Source organism: Lissotriton vulgaris, chromosome 5 (assembly GCF_964263255.1).
Source record: "Lissotriton vulgaris chromosome 5, aLisVul1.2, whole genome shotgun sequence".
In the NCBI taxonomy this organism is placed as follows: Eukaryota; Metazoa; Chordata; class Amphibia; order Caudata; family Salamandridae; genus Lissotriton; species Lissotriton vulgaris.
The window spans coordinates 92,347,544-92,368,456 of NC_141693.1; the positions used below are offsets into that span (position 1 = coordinate 92,347,544).

Here is a 20,913-nt window from a genome sequence, read left to right on the forward strand (position 1 = left end):
CAGGGCAGTCTGACCATTCCATCACTGTTGGCACAGCCCATTGCTACTTCTAATAGATTTGCTCTCATAGCCCATTTGGACAAAATGGCCTGACTACCCCCTAAACCAATAATATCCACTAAATTGACCCAGTCGGCGGGGGATAGATCAATTGAGTTTGACTCTGTGGGCAAATCTTTGTCAACTGTTGTCACTAACATTTTTTCGAAGAAGGGGATTTCATCATGGCAATTGGGTGGAAACGCTATACCGTTTCCAAATAGTATGCCCCATCATGATGATGTTATACTGCCATGCACCTTACCTGCCTTATGGAATGTTGCAGGATAGGCCAGTATGTAGGGCAGGATTGACACACTGTATGCCTGCTCTTCCAAGTTCTTCAGACAGGGCAATATGTGGCCGTATAACTTTTATGTCTCTTATGCTTCCTGTTCAGGTCAAATGGCTGAATTGTTATCCCCTGCACCATCAACCCTTCCTCTTACAGTGATTATCAACCCAGTTGCTTTTAATTAATATTTTTAACAATGTGTTTGATACCCCCAAGGTGGATTAGCCTGAGTCATTACTTGGTGATTTGGATGAATGTATAAATTCCATAAGGGGAAATTAATTGGTGATGCTTATGGGGGACTTTAATTCGAAATGTTGTCAGACTTCTATATCCTCGGCTTGTAGGTTGCATGTATGTCTGGGGGACACTGTCCGCTTGGGGATGAGTTCAATCGAGTCATCATGAAAAATAATTTGCTGTTTTCATTTGTTTCACTGATGTTGAAGCCTGTAATGTGTAATCTACAATTGTAGGGAGTGGTATCCCTAGCCAGATTGACTTTATCCTTTTCTCTCTTTCTCTGAGGAACTGGGTAATGAATTAACTCTGAGGGACTCGCCGCTTAGTGATTACAGGCTCCTGGTTCTCTCCCTTCATGTTTCCTTTTGGGCCAAATCCCTAACCATGTGTAATCCTCTCCCTCTACAAAATTTAAAGAGCAAACAGCTACATGCATCAAGCTAAAAACCGGTCGCAAACCGGTCGCAAACGGGCAGATTATCAGAATCTGCCCCTTTGCGACCGGTATTTTTGCATTTGGGATGCATCATCTCAAATGCAAAAATCGCAATTTAAGGAATCTCTAAATTAAGATTCCTTAAATTGCGATTGCATTTCAGGAATCCCAAATTGAGATTCCTTAAATGCAAGTCAAAAATTAGCGATTTGGCTAATAGGAGTAGCAAATTACCATGAAGTTGAACTTCATGGTAATTTGCAAAAACTTTGAAAAATGCACTTATGTGCATTTTTCAAAGTTTCATGTTGCGCACACACATGCCCTGAGGGCATGTGTGTGTGCAACATATGTGCACAGATCAATTTCAGGGGTGCAACAGGGTGTAATTTTGACACCCTTGCACACTTGAAGCTGCATGAGCAATTTGCGAGTACCTATTGGTACTCGCACATTGCTCATGCAATCTCCAATTCATTCCTATGGGCCTGGAGGTTCATAGGAATGAATGAGACAGCATTCCTTAATTGCGACTCGCAATTTGCGAGTCACAATCAAGGAATGTGTAGGAATCGCTATTTTTATAGCGATTCCTACATGAATAGGCTTTTGCGATTCCTAAATAGCGATTCCTTAAAAATCGCTATTTAGGAATCGCAATTCCATCTGTTGATGCATCTGGCTGAAAGGATCCTATTCCTGCTGTGTGGAGTTGTCTTCAATGGAGAACTCCGATCAACATAAATAGCAAGGAGCCTAGGTGAAAAGTCACAAGAAATTCCCCAAGAGCACTTAAAAACCTGCCCATGGGGCAGTTTTCTAGTCAGGCTTGTTTATGTTTGTGAATCCTCAAAAATGTCAAAGTGTATTCTGGTGGGAATCTAAATATCTGCTCATACCTCAGTTTTGTTTGCCTTTAGCAATGTAAAGTCAAGAAAAAGATGATACTGGACATAGATATTTTTCTGTCGCATTAAAGTAAAATAATAATGAACTGATCAATGATCAGTGAATCTCTAAGCGGGGTTTGAGATCCTTTTTCTTTAATACATTATTGCTTTAATCATAAAATCAACCAATTTTATTTTCACAGGGGCTGTGATGACTGTCAGTGCAGTTTGTTTGTCTGTGTATTTCAACCTTACTCATAACGGCAAAGAAAATGAAGAAAAAGAGGAAAAATCTTTTTCTACAAAAACCCGAGATATTGATTGGTTGGAAATTGTCAGTTTGGGGACCTTTGTAGCTGGTGAGTAACCTTATTGGGATATTTGTCAAAATGTGTCCTCTTCATTTCCTTTGTGATACAGACCAAGCACCAAAGACCAAGCACCAAAGACCAAGCACCACAGTCTCAATAAATTAACATAGAAATATATGCTTCTTGGCACCATAGAGTTTAACCACAGGAAACAACTTCAGTATCATCCGGTCTGCTGGCGTTCTTTCCAGGTTTAGAACAAGCATTGGGAAAGCCAATAGTCCTCACCTATGAGACCTTTTGGATTACCTAATGATTTTTTTTTTGATAATCAAATTTATTAGCATTTAAAGTAAACAAAACATACAAAGACAGCATGAGCATGCACAAGGTACCAAGTCCATTTACAGTAGACAGCAGGATATCAGACCTAGGTACAAGGCCCTCGAACAGGCCACCTTGTGAATGTAGCAAGGCAGAAGAGAAACATGCACAGCAATCAAAACAACACATTTAGCCACTTGCCCCAGACCTTTTCAAACTTCTCAGGACATCCCCTGGCCTCACAGAGGGGTTTTTCTTGGGCCGGGCACCAGTCCACCCCTCGTCGCCCTTACCTACAGTAGGGGGTTTGGCCTAAGACCAGGCCGCCGCATTGTCTCGCTTGGCCACTGCGATTGCAGTGCCAAGGAAGCGTTTGTCTGCTCTAGAGCCATCTAGGCCATCAAATACTCCCAGGAGAAGATGCAAGGGGTCGTGGGGGACCAGCCATCCCAAAGTCTGCATGAGCTCTGATTCCACACCCACCCAGAATGAGTCAAGAAGACGACATTGCCTAGCTAATGATTTTTAGTCATGCTGTGCAGTATTGGTAACCACTATGCCGCATGGCTAAAAGTGAAAAAAGAAACAGCCCTAAGATGAGGCCAATGAGTCATTTTGTAAGCGGGCGGCAACACTCATGCATGCGCCTACGAAATGAGGCAAGTATTTTTTCTTTTTTTCCAATCTAAGATAGATTGGTAAATAAAAACTAGTGACTAATGCACTTTTAAACATTTTGTTGCAGAAAGGCTCTTTTTTAAACAAAAACAAATAAACATGGTAGTGGCTATTGTGTGGTCCAGGCAGGAACAAGCCAACACTGTGAAAGGGTAGGCTGAGAAATAGGGCAAAGAATGAAATGGAGCAGAATGGAAGCAGGTAGTGGGCAACAGGACTGCAACGGGCGGTATAGACAGAGGCCAGTGACTAAAGCACAACAGGAACATAGCAAGGCACAATGGTAACAGAGTGTGGTGAAAGCAAACCGCTATATAAGGGGTAGGAGGGTGATTGCAAAAGGGTGAGGGGGACAAGAGAGAGAAAATAATGTAGAGCACTGTGGGTGGGTAGAGAAGCACACAAGGAAGACAGCTAGAAAACACATGCACTTTCATGGAGTGCTTTACAAGAAAGATACAAAATAGTCCCTGAGAAGTGAGCACTCGTGGAACAATAGGAGAAGTCAGTTAGAGAGGTGGTAAAGAGGCTGTGGTCCGCGGAAGGGACAAAGACCAGAGGGCTAAAATAAATAAAGCCAGCAGATTGAAAGCAAGCAAATGTGGATGTGAAAACACAAAGACAGTGGGCTGAATGCATTCCTTGGTAAGCTTTTGGTATGTCCCCAAGGCGTTTTTGAAACCAGACAGCTGTGTTTTCTTGTAGGCTTTGACCTAGAAAGCAGAGAATAACTGTCCTGGGGTTTCACCATACTTTTGCATGCCTGTCTTTTGTGCAGTACTCCTGACAAAAGTGTGGGAGAAGAGGCATTGATTACAGTGAGTGGCTATTGTCACACAGTTCCAGCACACACAAAGACCTAGCTAGTGAAAACATAGGTTACAAATAAGGCTCCCTGTTTTCCGTTTTTACAGATAATTACATACAGAAAACAATGTGTTTTCTGACTGCATTTATTTTTAAAAGTGGATAAATACAGAAAATTGTGCTTCTTTTAAGTGACTCTCTGTGCAGTCGATCATGAATTATAGGCCAGCAGCTAAGCAGATGGACAGCATGAGAAATTTGAAAATAGGATGAAATTTCTTTAAATAATGGCATATATCAATGTACATGTATGGTATAATTCTAGTCTTTCGCAGTGGATGTATTGTTATGTCATATTTGGCAGCTTAAATAGCTAAAACTCAACAGACATGAAAGTATGAGTGCGCGTCTATCAGTTGAATAGATATGGAAATGTACAGTTTTACAACTTCATTTATACGCGAAACACTAAATAAATATGGATAAATGCAGATAAAATGGTCAAAATATAAATATTGATAAATACAGACGGAAATGGCCAAAAAATAAATACCATAAAACTGGGAGCTTTAATTACAAAACACATTTACTCCCAAAAACACTGTTTCACTTTACATAAACTGTATTCCAATATCAAACAAATGCCCCCACAGAAGCTTAGACTAAAGGCAAAATAGTAAATTACTCAACATGAAAAGTATGTGGAAATTTTTGATTTACATAAAAAACACATGTAGGTTGAGAGTATTGTAGGAAAAAAACTTTGTATTACTTTACTTTAAAGTTTTTTCTTTTGCAAACCATGCCAGTGCATCTACACTTTCAGTTGAAACTGTATAAAGGCACCTGAAGTTGTCTCGTTTAATGATATAACCAAGCACGACCCCATGAAGGCAAAATGTTAGCTGCACCTGCTGCAGACGATGTGGATGCTCCCTAGATATTGTTGCTCAATTTCCGTAAAAAGCAGCTCACATCTGTAACCTTCTTAGGTATTGCATGTTACACATGGCAGACCCTCTGCACATTCATTCAAACTCTAAACAAAATGTCTTCATAGTGTACATATTAAAAACCCCTCATAAAAAAATCCCCATCCACACCAAATAGTCCATCTTCGAAACGGTGACAGTAAAGCAGACATGAACTTCCAGAAAGGATTTCTTTCTACCAGAGCTACCATAATACCTTGGCACACATTCTTTGGGCCAGATGTATCAAGATTCCGATTTGCGATTCCTAAATAGCGATTTTTTGCGAATCGCAATTTAGAAATCGCAAAATGGAATGTTTGTACAAAATCGCTATTTTTTAGCGATTCCTTATTATTCTTTATTTGCGAATTTGCATTTTGCGAATTCGCAAATAAGGAATAATTTCCAATGCATTCCTATGGGCCAGGAGGCCCATAGGAATGATAGTGCAATAATTCTCAAATTGCGAATTCGCAATTAGCTAATCGCAATTTGAGAATTATTTCAAGGGTGCAGGGGTGTCTCAAAGACACCCTGCTGCACCCCTGAAATTTACATGTGTCTGCATGTGGCGCACATACATGCCCTATGGGCATGTATGTGCCTCACATGCCACCCTTACAAATGCCAAATAGGGCATTTTTAAAAGAAATCGCAAATTACCACCAACTACAAGTTGGTGGTAATTTGCGATTTCTTAGCACAAAATCGCAATTTCCACATTTTTCATACATATCATTTAAGGAATCGCAAAATTTGCGATTCCTTAAATTGCAATTTTTTCATACATATGAAAAAATGCAAAAAGGCCGTTTGCGAGTCGCAAAGGCCGAAATTCGCCTTTGCGAGTCGCAAAAGCCTTGATACATTTGGCCCTTTGTCTCTTGTGTGAAAGCAGGTCCATGGAGTAGAGGTCCATGCTTTTAGCAGGTGGCCATCAACCCTTACACCTCAATAAATTAAATCAGACTTTAATACACTTTGCAATTTATATATGTAGTAGCACCACTTCATACTTAACAAGACTGCAGTTCTCCATACTTCCTTATCTATTTAACTTTGTTGAAAGTTAGATTTCAGATAGTTTGCAATTTTGCTGCACATGCATGGCTTGCAAATTGGGGAAAAGGGTTTTAAGCACTTTAACACTTATTTTATTAATTAATCCAACAGGCCAGCCGAAATACATTTACCACGTGGTCACATTATTAAAACTGGCAGCATTTACCTCCCAGTTCTCAGTTTCATAGGTCAGAATGGGGGAATAACTTAAGGTTCTGGCTCTTTTGAATATTAAACGTTTACATGGTTTCCCATGTTCCCCTTGCAAATGTAATTTCTGAACGGATTCGCACAGGGAAAGCTTCTAAGTCAAATTGTGGTGTTTGCACCCAACTTGGAATATGAAATCGGGAAAAAATGCAATTTTCTCCCATTTTCATAATCATTCCTGATCTCTTGATCTCTGCATGAGTTTCTTTTAATTAACGTACTGTATATTTCTATTTCTGGATAACAAAAGGTCGAGATCAAAAGTCTTTAAAATAATAATTGAATTGAAATATGCTATTGTCAAAAGGTCCTTGAAGCACTTTGCATAGTCGAATATGATTATTTATGTATTAATAAATTGTTTTAATCTCTCGTCTTTTACTTTAAATAGTTAGCTACAAGATAAAGGAAGGCTGAGTCATTATATACTTTGCCCTAGTTTTGATTGTTCTTTGCAGGTGTCTTGCTTGTTTATGAGAGTTTGCAAGATTTTAACATACTGTGTGTAGCTAGCCCCACAAGCAACTAAGAACATCCATTTTAACGTGGGTGAGGGAATTACGTATTATAATGTTTTACAAACTCAAAAAGATATATAAAGACAATTTTGGCATTGAGAGACATTAGTTTATGGGTGCACCAACCTTGATAAAATAACACTGGAAGTAGCAACTAGCCTGGAAATTCAAAATATGAGGCTTTTACAGTTGCTCTGTCAAAACAACTGACAGATATTAACTATATTAACCTCCCATTGGCTGGAAATGTCCATACCCAAGATTATTATAACCCTTGTTCTTGTGTCCATGCCCAATGAAAAGCGAATATACACCATTTTCAAGTCACCATTTTTTTAAAAAAAAAGTGGGTTTGAAGATTTGTTTTTGTCTCATCTGCTTCTATACAGAGCTTGACCACTTTCTAAAGCTTCAATGTTCTAACATTGTTTCTGGTGTGTTTTATGTTCAGCAAAGCTGCTCAAATAAAAACAAAAACACAGCAACATAATGAGTGCTATGCAAGTTTTAAGTTGTGCATGTGGCAGTGAAATGTTATTACATATCTACTTTAATGTTCTACTTTGTTGAGAGCTCATCTCCTTTCAAATGATGAGAGTTCTTAACCCTTGATATATAAGCTTGATGGCTTTCGCAGCATACATTATACAACTGCAGATTAAATATCAAGGGGCCGATTCCGATTCGGGAAAAACCACTCCGAATAGCCGTACAGAGCGTTTTCACGTACGAATCGTACCCTGCAACGTCCCCGTACGCACGATGAAGTACGATTCGTACCAGGAGCAGAACTCCGTATGTATCGTACAAAGACCGTTCGACTCTAATCTCCGCACGATTCTCCCTCGGAACCCGCTGCACACGACATCCGTACGGTTCGAAGCAGGTTTTCCCGACCCAGCAAGTACGATTCATGTTGGGTACGCACCGTACGATGCTTTTTTTATGGGAGCCCAAAACGTCTGGAGAATCAGAGTTTGCCTCAAAACAGGTACGGAAATCCCTCCCCCGGATACGGTGCATACACCCCATGTCTGCAGGGTTACGCACCGTACCCCTGCGATCATAAGGTGTATGCACCGTACGGTGTGTATGTGATGGTGTGGTTGTCCGTACGTATCGCCCTTACCTGACGTGGACCGTATAAATTGCGTCCTCATACCCCGGTCCGGATCGTACTTGTCGGGTCGTACAGCATGTTTATGAATCGTACGGTTCACTGTGAGGGTCCGTGTCGTACGGTTTTACCCTTGCAATTCGTGCGGTTCGCAGTCGATTCGGACGGATTGACGAGATACGGATCGTACTACGCGATTTGGACAGACGTGTACGATTCATACGGAGAGGGCTCCAGATACGATTCAGACAGATGCTTTTTTTTCCCGAATCGGAATCGACCCCCAAATGTATAGTGATATTGAAATCTCCTTTGGTCAGACTACTTTATTATAATTTCCTACAGCTTTGAGCATTGCACAGAGCACATTATTCATTGTTTCTCATGTTCATTTAAAACATTCCCCCTGCCCATGTGCTGTATGAATGTATTTCATTAATAAATAAATATACACCTTAGGAATTGAGAAATAGCATTCGGTATTTAGCACCATCTGGGAGTCTTTGGAAGTCAAGGGTCAAATTTAATTAAATACTTTCTTTATTTATAAAACGTCATGAAATAATCAATCATGTCTGGCTTCTCAGGTATTAATCAATAAAGACAATTACTTCCTTTCATAAAAATAAAATTTTAATTAACCTCAGCAAATCCCAAAACCACTGGCTTATTTGCTCACATGCCTAAATTCAGGATTAAATATTTGTTCTTCAATTCCTTCTCCAGATTATTTACTTTAAATAATCACATTAACTAATCCCATCCCACAATGAATATACCTGAAGGTGTTGTTAACTGTGATTAATTTAACAACACCTTCATGTACATTAATTGCGTAATGCGTAATAAGATTAGTTAATGTCATAAAGTAAATAATCAGAAAATGGAATACAAGAAAAAATACCTACTTCCAGACAGTCCATATTTTTGGAAATAGAATCATCAGACATTGTACAATTACACCGTTTCTAAACTTTATATAAAAAAGTAACTACCTATAAATGATTTATTTGACCAGTCACAAATTAATAAACTATACTCCCTAACAATATATATATGTATGGTAACAAGTATATGTTTTACTGGACCCATCACAAAGTCTAATTCCAAACATTCAAAATACAGTGACAGTTGACATCATTTGTTAAATTCACTATAATGAAGTGGTTCCCAGTGACTTTAATAGGAGGTCATTTTTAATTTTTCCTTTTTTTTAAATCCCTGCATGTGATAAAGTTTCACAACAAACCATTCAGGTCTTAAGCTGAGCAGTTCAGTTCTATCTGGTCTATCTTCCTTCCTCAAGAGCCATTCCATTAAGTTTCTCTGTACCACGCTGCAACCCAGGAAACATTTAATTCCTTCTAGGCTCATTTGTTATTTAAGCATTTGGACAATAAAGTAGACTGGAGATCTTGTGACAACAGTGTCTCATCTGTAGTGTGGAATTGTTGTACCATTTCAAGGGTTGGTTACATGTTTAAAAGCAACATCACATGTCTTAAGGGACTAGTCAAAGAGAAGTGGATACCTGTGATGATAATCCCGTCTGGTACCCCCATGCATATGAAATGTTTCTGATTTTACAAATCGAAGCACCTCTGTCTTGTTTGCCTTAACAAAAAAGATTTCTGATTTTGCTGAACTTGATGATACCTTACACCTGGTGTGGCAAAATGGGCTGTCACTCCAAAGCTCCTGGACTTGCATTTCTTTAGCAGCAGAAGAGGATGGAATGGTGTGCAGAGTGTGTGTGCTGTCTAGACAGACGCCCTGTGACTAAACAATGCACCCAATTAAATCCCTGACCAAAAGCAAGGAGGACTACATGTCACATGGGGCCATAAGGCTCTCAAGAGACTTGCCAATGGTGATGGCCATTTTGAAAATTTAAAGTAAAAAATCCTCATGGTCCATAGCTTCTTGTCTGGGTAATCTTGTTACAAGGGGGCTGTAGCTGGGACTTGCTGCTTAAGACCTTGACACCTGCTATTCTGTCAACCCAACAAAAGACATCTTGGAAACCAAAGAAGTATCATACATTACACCTGCAAAGGATCTAGGTTTGCACATGTTTCATGGACAAGATGTCAGTCATTTTACAATAGGATTACAAACTCTATTTCACTTGTTTCTTTGCACAAGGAATTATCCATTATAATTATGGACACTGTTTCATTTGTTTGTTTTCACGAAAAGTCATCTTTAGGTTACCCCACCACTGCATTTGTTCACTTTCCACAAGGATTTCCCTGAGGGTACTATGAACTGATTAAACTTGCAAAACCTTCAGTGGAGTTGTGTTTGCATAATATTATTGCAGTATGTTATCAACTTCTTACGTTGAATACAGACAGAATAATGAAAAGCCATTTCATAATTTTTAAGCAAAAGGAAATCTCGGGTTTTATTGCAAAATAGAGAGTGAAATACTGTGAATGTCAGCAGATATTAGTGCTACAGCAGTGCAGCCCAGCAGGCTAACCATGCATTTTGAGACAATATCCAGTGTTTCTATTTGTTTCTCATTCTTTTTCCTGTTCCTTGGGTCTGCTTCAACGCCACACCATATGAGTGTTGTGTTGACTGTGGGCTTGTTGAAGCGTGGAAGCTACCCTCTCTTGTATTGGATCCAATTTTAAAGGTTAGTGTGTCAAGTCAATTAAAGCTTTATTCAAATTTATAAATAAATTCATAAGGGATGCACAGCAATAGAAAAGTGTGAAACACTTCCAAAATTCATACAAAAGGCATATTACAAAAATGTCCTAATGCAAAAATACGACACAGTATGAATAATTAAAAATACTAAAAATGTTTACTATTTTTGTGATACATACTTATCATTTTCAACATATCTGAGATCATCTAGGAAAATCGACGATTGCCCTCTTTGTAACGCCATTTTAATAAAAGTAATGATAGCAAAACACATATGGACATTTGGTAATTGTTTAAGATAAGTAAATGCCATCTCATAATATACTTTCTGATATTACTGTACAATTTGCAGAAAGGTTTAGCGTTCAGAGTTCATTGTATTGCAATAACATCTCACGGGCATCTAGGCAGGTTTTGAGGCAGGTTTTGAGGCCATGAATAAGTTCTTAGGAAAATCAATAAGAAACTAATTGTCTCAAGGCGTAATCTGGTGAGCAGAAATGTATCATACACATTAATTACTTTAACCAGAAAATCTTGTATCCCCTGTACCCTATATCCTAGGAGATATCTGAAAATTATTTTGGATTTTTCTTGATACGCTCTTCGGGTATTCCTTTTATCCAAAGGGATAGTTTTAATTTCTTTCTTTACTATATTTCAGTATACCATGGGGCTCCTGGGTATTCAGGTTTTCCTCTAGTTCATGAAATAAGGATCTCACATTTTTAAGCTAGGGGACGTTTTTAGAATGATCCAGACCTAATCAATCCTTGATAACCTCCCTATAAAACGTAGTGCCCCACTTTGACCAAATATCATGTTTTTTTTTCTTCAAAATACTTAATTGAATGGTCTCTTCAATATATTCTATACCCAATTCTAAATGTACTATTGAAGTAGAAGTTGAGCTGGTCAGACACAAGAGTCTTAAAAAAAAAGAATTTTCTTGGGCTTGTAATAGAATACACTTTTCTCCACCCCAAAGCGGTGAGCCATATAGAGCTACCATGCAACATTTACTTCTGTACAACTTCACCCTCTCTCTCACTGGTTTATTCCCTATCCTCTTAGAATACCTAAAAACTACAGAAGTGACTCTAATAAAAAGTAATTTCGCTGTCTCCATATGAGAAGACCAGATACTTTTTTGAGAAAATGTAATACCTAAATAACTAAAAGTTTTGACCTTTTTTAGTTTATGTCCCTGTACATAAAAGCTTTTCCCTGGTCTCTTCTTATTCTCACAAGACATGACAAAAGCTTTTCCTATATTTTATTTAAGGGCTCTGTTTTCCATAGAATTAACAAAGTCATGGATGATCCATTCTAGACCATTTGCAGTCCTAGAAATTAATACCGCCTCATTCGCGTAAAGGAAAATAGAGGTTGGGTGTGTGACTACCCTCTGGGCATCAGTGTTAACTTCTTGCAGGAAATGATCCACCCCATTAATATACAAAGAAAACAAAAGGGGGGCAAGCACACAGCCGTGTCTAATCCCCTGGGTTACCCAGATATTCTCAGTGCATTCTCCTTTTCTACCATATCGCACAGAACATGTTAAGGTAGCATATAATCTGGAAAGGAGGCAAACACTTGGGACACACATATCAATTAATACTTGACAAAGTATGGCACGGTTTAGAAGATTAAAGGCACTCGATAAATCAGCAAAACATAAATATATGTGCCCCTCTCTTGCCAAAGCAAATTTACTAATAATAAGGTTTAGGTTAATCCCCTGTTCCATCGTGTCTACATCCTTTCTAAAGCCAAATTGTATATGTGAGATAATCCCATATTTGTGGGCCCAAAGCTTTCAGACTTTCCAATATTACTCTGCCCACCAACTTCAAAGAGGAATCTGGGAGTGAAATAAGGTGGTAGCATCTAACGTCCCTCTCTATCTCCTTTCTAAAAGATGTGCACAATCACACTTTCAGAGCAAGTTGATGGATAGTGGCCAGAAGCAGCAGCACTAAGAATATGGCTAAGAATTGGGACCCATAATATTGGGTATAGCTGAATGGCTTCCACAGGCACTTTACCTAATGTGCTATTCCTTAGGGTGATACTAACTTCCTCCACCGTAACAAAATCCAAAGTAATATAATTTATTTTGTACTATCCCCTATTTTGTTCACAGTGGTACTCTATGTATTAAAAATTGCACCAAAATGTGAAATCCAAGCATCAGATGGAACAGATATATCCAAAGTTGGGGGGGAGCCTTCATTCAGAAATGGTGACTTTATAATCCTCCACAACAATGTATCATCACCAGTATCAGCTGCCTGCTCCAAGTCCGCTCAGGCCTGCTCCTGGAGTTCCTTTTTTCGATTACCTATTTCAGCCTTATAATTTGCCCTTAATGTCCTGATATTTTCTATATTCCTTAGGGTTTCCTGGAGTGCTTTTAATAGAGCTTGATTCGCTTTTGTACATAATGAGTTAAACCACGTGGGGACATTTCTCTTCTCTCTATACTTCTTGCTGGTCTATGTAATTTAGCAGAGATGGCTGGAGTAATGTTACCAAATGTTTTCACAATATTGCTATCGTCCTCCCCCATTTGGTACATATCATAAAGGACTCCCATTGTTCAGAAACAACAGTTTTGTACACCAATGGTTAATTTATCCCAGGCCACTTATTAATGTCAGTTTTATTTTCTGAACACTTGATTGGGGGTGCTTGTTCATAAGACTCCCCTCTACTGTAGGAGATATTTAAAGTCAGAACTAAAGCAGAATGATCACTAAGCACTATACATATAGTTTTGCAATCTTTAAATAACTGTAAATCCTTGGCTTTCACAAGGATATGATCAATAACAGAACAATGCCTGTTACCTAAAAATGTTGGCATATCAATCCCATCTTCCTTCAAATGTTGGTCAATTATTTCTACATTATACTGATATATTACTTTATTGAATATTTCCCCATTGAGATCGTGGAGGAAATGAGATTGATATGCCCCAGAACAGTCTAGATAGCTAAAAAAACCACTAAGCGTAGAAGCCACTACCTTTATTCTGACACTTTTTGGTATTAAAATCTCCAGCCCAAATATATATAGAATCTGCGGCTAACTGGGTCAGGAAAGTTTTGAGGTTCTTTCCTAATTCCACTACTACCCTACCATGGGTATTATACAAAAGATTGTTATAATAATTAGTTAAAACAATCTCATACCTTTTGTTAATTGTAAGATGAACCAACTGATACATGGGAGATTGTGTAATTATCTTTACAACCTTAATGTATATGTCTTTTGAGATGAGTATCGCTAGACCAGTTTTTGCTCTCCCATGTACTGAGAGTATAACCGGTGTTGAGATTGAAAAATAAACAACCACATGTAAATTCTCCTCAAGCCATGTTTTTTGAAGAAAGACTATATTAGCGAGTATTAAGAACCTATGTCAATACAGATTATTCATTTTGCACTTGACTATAGCCATATTCCAACTCATGATTTTTACTAGTTTCATGTATCTTGCCCTATTATTTCCACCTCCCTGGAATTATCATGTCAATCGAACTCTTCCAAATAGGATCGTGGGGTGAATCTGACCTGTTACATAGGGCAAGTGTAGGGAGATGTATACCATTAGAAATTTGAGTTTTCTGGGCACTCATCCCTTTGCTGAGTACCACAGGGTTAACTTATCAGGGGATACACTTCTCCCAGGCTGATCGGTCGATAAAAGTAACCCAGAGGAAGGGCTTCAATTCTGCTTGGATAGGGGATCTCTGCGCTAAACTTTGTAAGAAGTTTCCCACAATAGTGAGCCTATGAAAATTTACAATAATGCAATCTTCTGAGTTTTCTTTGGGATGGATTTACATGTAAGATCTCTCGTGACATGTCCGCCACCCAACCAGAATTTAATTGTAACCCATGAGCTGATCTATTCCGCAGGTATTCATAATCCTCCTCACCCTCCTTTTGGAGACTTGGCACACCCTTAAGAATAATAGTGCATGGGGTACATTCGGGGGGGAGATAGGGGTATCTCTTGTATTGGTTATCCTTCCTACTCGTTTTCCTTCCAGGGTCCAAACCATTGCAAGGTGAACAGACAAAATATCGACTCCAAAATATCGACTGGACATAATATCGAGTTTTAAATATAGACTGGACAAAATATCGACTGGACATAATATCGACTACAAAAATATCGTTTTTCAGGTAAGTGAAGTAATATCGACTGTTTAAAATATAGATAGCAAAAATATCGAATTTTTAATAATATATAATATTTTATAGTGTATTTTTATGTAATAATATGTGTGAAAAGTGTGTATTAATGTTATAAAATATTTTATTAAATGGAATTTGTTTTTTTAATAATTGCGTTATGTAATTCTGTAGCGGGTTGTGGGTTTATAGGGGAATAGGGTGGGAAGTGATTTAATAATAATTAATTAATTAATATATGTTTGTTAATATTTATAATTAATAATTAATTGTTAATTAATAATAATTAGTTAATTAATTAATATAATTTTGTACATATTTTGAATTAGTAATTAATTGGTAATTGATTAATTGTAATTAGTTAATTACATTAATTAGAGTACATTTTAATATATATAATTTTGTGTTATTGTTAAGTAATTAATTGGGAAAAAATAATATTAATTATTAAAATAATTACAGCTAATGTGCTAATATATTTACTTTATTGTTATTGTTAATTAATAATTAATTGGTAATTAAATAATATTGATACATTTTGGGTAAAGGAGTATTTTTAGGGTTCAGGGTCAGTTTTTAGTTTTTGGGTAAAGGGGCATTTTTAGGGTTCAGGGTCAGTTTTCAGTTTTTGGGTAAAGGGGCATTTTTAGGGTTCAGGGTCAGTTTTCAGTTTTTGGGTAAAGGGGCATTTTTAGGGTTCAGGGTCAGTTTTCAGTTTTTGGGTAAAGGGGCATTTTTAGGGTTCAGGGTCAGTTTTCAGTTGTTGGGTAAAGGGGCATTTTTAGGGTTCAGGGTCAGTTTTCAGTTTTTTGGGTAAAGGGGCATTTTTAGGGTTCAAGGTCAGTTTTCAGTTTTTGGGTAAAGGGGCATTTTTAGGGTTCAGGGTCAGTTTTCAGTTTTTGGGTAAAGGGGCATTTTTAGGGTTAAGGGTCAGTTTTCAGTTTTTGGGTAAAGGGGCATTTTTAGGGTTCAGGGTCAGTTTTTAGTTTTTGGGTAAAGGGGTATTTTTAGGGTTCAGGGTCAGTTTTGGGTTTTTGGGTAAAGGGGTATATTTTAGGGTTCAGGGTCAACAAATAAGATTGTAATTTTTTTTTATTATTTTCATTTATTATTTAATTATTATAATTTAATTTAAGTATTTTTAAGTATATTTTAGTCAATAAAATTTAATATTAATTTAATTTAACACTGTTTTTAATAAAGTCGATATTTTTTACATCTATATTATTGTTAACGATATTTTGTACTTGATATTTTTGTACTTACCTGTTTGTAGATAGAAAGTCGATATTTTGTCTGTCGATATTTTGGCAACGATATTTTTGCAGGTCGATATTTTGGCAGTCTATATTATTTCAGTGATCCCCATTGCAACTAACATTCCTTACTGGTTCCATGGAAGGGATTGAAATTGCTGAGGGGACCAGTGCTTTACTTGTTTTTTGATTATGTTGTCTCATAGTATCAAGTCCCCCATCAATTCATTATTAGTCAAGTTCATTCTTGTGTCCGATGATGGTGTCACCAGATTTCCACCCCCCACCCCCCTTGTCTTTCGCTGATGATGTTATTTAAGGCTAATCTTAACAAGGGAGGGACAATTTCCTGTTTAATTAGATCTCTAAAGAGGTCTGTACTCTCTTCCAGCCATAAGCTCTTAACAGAATCCAAGGGGGGTCAAGAGTCCGTAGCCTCTCTGTTAGAAATTATTGACCCCACTATGGCGGTAAGGGGACCTTGCCTTTCTTCTCCACCCTCCTTATGTTTTAGTTGGTTAGCCTTAATTCTTGTTTTAATAGACCTCTTTGCTTTTTTGGTTTTAGGAGGGCTAGTTTCTTTATCGCGCTCCCCAAGACTCCCTGTTTTCCCTTGTTTGTGATTACTATCTGAACCCTCAAACATTTCTTGGTCTTGGAGTGTTTGACTGGATTTCTCTACATTGCCATCCATGGGGCCCACAGCCAGATCAAGGGAGAGTCTCCTTTTAGTTAAATGTATTTCCGCTCTTACCACGCTAATAGATCTTTCTAGCATATAGTCAATTGCTGTGTTCTTAGGACTTTGCCAACCCACAATACCCTCTGCCTTCTTCTCCCCATACTTATTAATAATATACCACAAAGCAAAGAGTTACACCTAGGCTGAAAAGGCAAAAATAAAAAAAACCTCTCCTGGTAGTTTTATAATTAGCCCACCTCTACTTTTATGGGTATGAAACTGGATAAAAAAAATACTGTCATAAATCAATTGGGGGGGGGGGGAGGATCACTTGTCCTGCTAACCTGGATTTTACAGGTAAGTGGGATGTCCCTAAAAACCCTCATGCACGTGAGTAGATGTTTTCTGGTAGCGGTATATCTTGGTTCTCCGCTATATGACTCTTGTGTCTGCATAATCACAGGGTTAGTTGGTATGCAGCCTCCACCTGGAGGTAGTAACCCAAGGTTAAAAGCAGTAGTGTCCAGTGATAAGTGGTGGTGGTGAGGTTAAAATAACTCGGACAGCCAGATTGCGGTATTTATTGTTCTGGATTCGAGTTAACAGTGAAAATCCAATAGATATGCGTTAAGAGAATTATTAAGATTCTCACGCTATCAATTTTCATGAGATTAAAAGGTCGACATGTTGCAGCCCTGGTCGCCTATATAGGTCAGTGGGCTTTCTTCAGGACCGTGTGGTATGTGAAGTGTAAAGCGACGTATCAGTCCTTTAACACCTTGGAGGTCAATCTTGTGCCTCCGCACTATGGTTACGTGCTACCTCAGGTACCAGGGAGTCTCTGGAGGGGGGCCCTTTACTGTGGCTCTTCGCCTCCTGCGCCGCTTGTGCTGACTCTGGGTCCAGGACGGCATCTATCCAAAAGACGCCAATACTGTAGCAGAGAGTCTATCAAGCAATAAACTATGGAGGAGGATTGCAGGTCCGTGTGCAATTAGATTATACTGGTGTGCACACAGTATTCGTAAACAAGGTCTGAGGGTAAGTGCTGTGTTACCAGTTATGTAGTGTAGTTCCTATTTTCCCAATAGGCCCTGCGCATTGGAATAACATAAACAGTAGTATCGACGTAGAAGTGCGGATCTTCCAGGCCTCCACTGACTATGCTAAACTTAATTGGGTTTGTTACCAACTAGCTCAGAGGTCACTGGAAACTTTCTTGACTGAATAGGAAGTGATCAGCTTCCCTGGCACAGCCAAGAAGGGATTCAGTTTTCCAACAACCGTGCAACATGACAACTTTGCTCCTCAGATCAAGAGTCAATCTCTAGGGTCGTGTGAAACAATAGACAGTTATTTTACCCAGTCAGGTTGTGCAGTTTACTTTCACAATATGTAGAGAATAGAGAGACGGGTGTTGTTAATAAAAGGTAACATTTATTGAACAGGCTTTCTTCTCGTACAAGAGAAATGAATTGCCACAATTGCAAGACTTGTTATTATAAAAAGTACGTACAGTAAGATAAGTATTGCGAAATAATACTGTAAAAGCATTGATATGGTTTCTTAGCCAAACAATGGTTTAAAATGAATAAAACATATATACATTCATATATACGTTCGGCTAAAATACTCAACTGGTGCTTCTAGCTACGCCTACCCCAGTGTACCTGACCTAAGCCTAATACTTGGGAGGGGAGTAAGTAAGTAGCTTTAAGTTAAGTTAGTTTTGCCAAGATTTGCTTCAAGAATTCTCTCTCAAGGGTTTAGTCAACACCATACCTCTGGAATAGAATGATGGAAGTCTGGTATCTCCCTCAGGACTCGATATCCCAGTCACCCGCAAGGGTAGACCAGAAACGCCGGAGCTGGATTTCTCTGCAGGAGAAAGACAGCGTCTCTTCTCAGCGCGTCGAGGAGGAGGGGCAGCGTCCGCGGGCAGCTTACATCTGCTGGGCTCTTGCAGGGGACGGCTGTTCAGCTCCTAAGTTCACCACACCATCGTTCGCTAGTTAGCAGCGATAGCAGTAGCGATAGCAGCTATGGTATCATCAGCATGACAGCTTCTTCAGCAGCAGCGAGATAGCCGGCAGCATCAGCTTCAGCGAAACAACGGCAGACAGCAACACAGCAGCGTTTGCTTAAGGCAACGTTGGTAATATTTATACCTGAAAGGTGCCTTGTTTGACGTACGTTTTTGGACATAAGACATCAATAAAGATGTCACTAGGAAGTGATCGTTTATCAGTGCTCATTAGAGTTCTATTACTAATCAAAACACAGCAAGCGGGGATTTCCAGGTTGCTGAGTTTTTATCTTGTTGAAGAACTCGGAGTGTTAATCTAGGAATCTCAGATAGTAACTTCTGCTCTGTCATTGCACTAATTGGTTGCATAGGAAGTGGCAGAGAAAGCTATTCTGGAATGTGGCTCTGTTCGTGTGAGGCCAGAGACGAGTTTCTGAATATTGCACTTGAACGGTTATGCCAATATAGGGAATAAATGGATTTATAGCCGAATAGGGGCATAAGGTCACAGTATCGATCAGGATCCTAGATTAGAACGCTACACCCACTCCACGAATTCATGTCCATCAAATTACTAAAACTAGAGCAATAAGATGCATGTGTAACATTGCCCACCCCAAAATACATATATGCATTTGAAATAGGCGTATTAGTAATACGTGAAAATTTAGGTACTGTACGTTTTTGAAGCATAGAAATCATTCAAAAATTATAGCATATGAAATAAATGAACGATTATGCAAAAAGAATTACACATGAAATATCTGTAAAACAGAAGAAGGGCGAGATAATTTCATCACATATAAATGCATTGCAATAAAATGTGCTAGAGGCTGGTGTAAAGTTGTTTTGTCTCTAGATGTATTTAGAAATAGAAGTTGAAGCTTCTGTTCTCTATGAATAGTTTTACTTTAAGCAAAGTATTTTTCGTGCCAAAAAAGGGTGAATATTAAAAAGTGTTCAATTCAAAAGAATTATTGCTTGAACGGGGAAAATAGAGTTCCAACGCTTTTAGCAGTTTTTGTTGTTCAAAACTGAAGGCCGAATTCAGAGTTCATGGGAACGCTGTGTGTCGGAATGCTTCTCTAAAGTTATTGTTTCTGTTCGGGTGAGAACATCATATCAGACAGGCTCTCAAAGAATTGGTCTACAAAATCAGGTGACAGTTCGACCAAATTCGATAGTGCTGTAACTTGGCAAGTGTGAGAATGATTGCTGTCATCAAAGTCGGGATCAGCAATGCTCACAGAAGGTCCTACCTGGGTGATGTTGCTTTTGTCACTTGCTCCACTGTTACCACCTAGTCGTAGCACAGGAGTCTCAACGAATGCCGTCATCAGGATTGGTAGCCGCTGGGGACATCACAATGCGTGAGCCGTTATCGGACTGAGCAAAGTATCGATATCCATTGGTACTGCTGATGGAAGTGAAAGACAGATGTCCAACATGCACTCATCTCCGCATAGCATACATCGAAGTACAGGTAAGATGCAGGATTGCCATATCGGTCTGAATGAAAGGAACCAGGTCATGTTTAGATCTCTCAGCCTGGCCAATCCAAGGACTCTAGTTATTCTGTCCCGGTAGCGCATTGCTAGGATTGTCTCTTCCATTCCCATAGGAGTCATGTCTGAGCTGTGGCTTGCCATAACGAAGTAGGAGGGTCAAAAATAAAATCCCTGCTACAAGTCCCAAAAATAGGGGTATGCCGCCAAAAACAGAGTGGACAAAATTTGGAACGACTCCCAGAATTGCTTGAAATGGTATTAGCAGTCCCGTAAAAATCGTCTTAAATATGCCTGGGATGCCTGTGGCACTAGACATGTTAAGGAGTTGGCTCAACATTTCTACGAAATGCACGGGGCAATTTGTTGATAAAAGGTCATGAACCTCCGTAGCTGTCCTTGCAACTAGGAGATCATACGTCTCTTTTGATGACGTTATGGGCACTGTTGTCTGTAAAAGCACAGACTTCATTTTGCTTAAAGTATCAATTCGTATAGAAGAGAAATGCAGACGAGGCCAGATGGGAGTCTCTATGTTTCCAGGCCCGCTCGGGAACAATGCTTGCATACAGCATTTGACCATGGATGTTACGCTTACGAGATAACTTTTCCCTGGAACAAGGCCACAACATCTGTGATCCGTTCTAAGAATGTAACTCCCATTCGAAAG

The 20,913-nt window shown here is 38.8% G+C and overlaps 1 protein-coding gene across 1 annotated transcript in view; it reads left to right on the forward strand.

The window, feature by feature from the left end:
- The window catches only part of LOC147710284 (solute carrier family 2, facilitated glucose transporter member 8-like), a 171,881-nt gene that overhangs the window by 84,427 nt on the left and 66,541 nt on the right, over nucleotides 1–20,913 (forward strand). Inside the window, exon 8 of the mRNA XM_086919341.1 lies at nucleotides 2,107–2,262. Within this exon, the coding sequence (XP_086775467.1) occupies nucleotides 2,107–2,262 (156 nt within the window). The remainder of the gene's footprint in view (nucleotides 1–2,106; nucleotides 2,263–20,913) is intronic.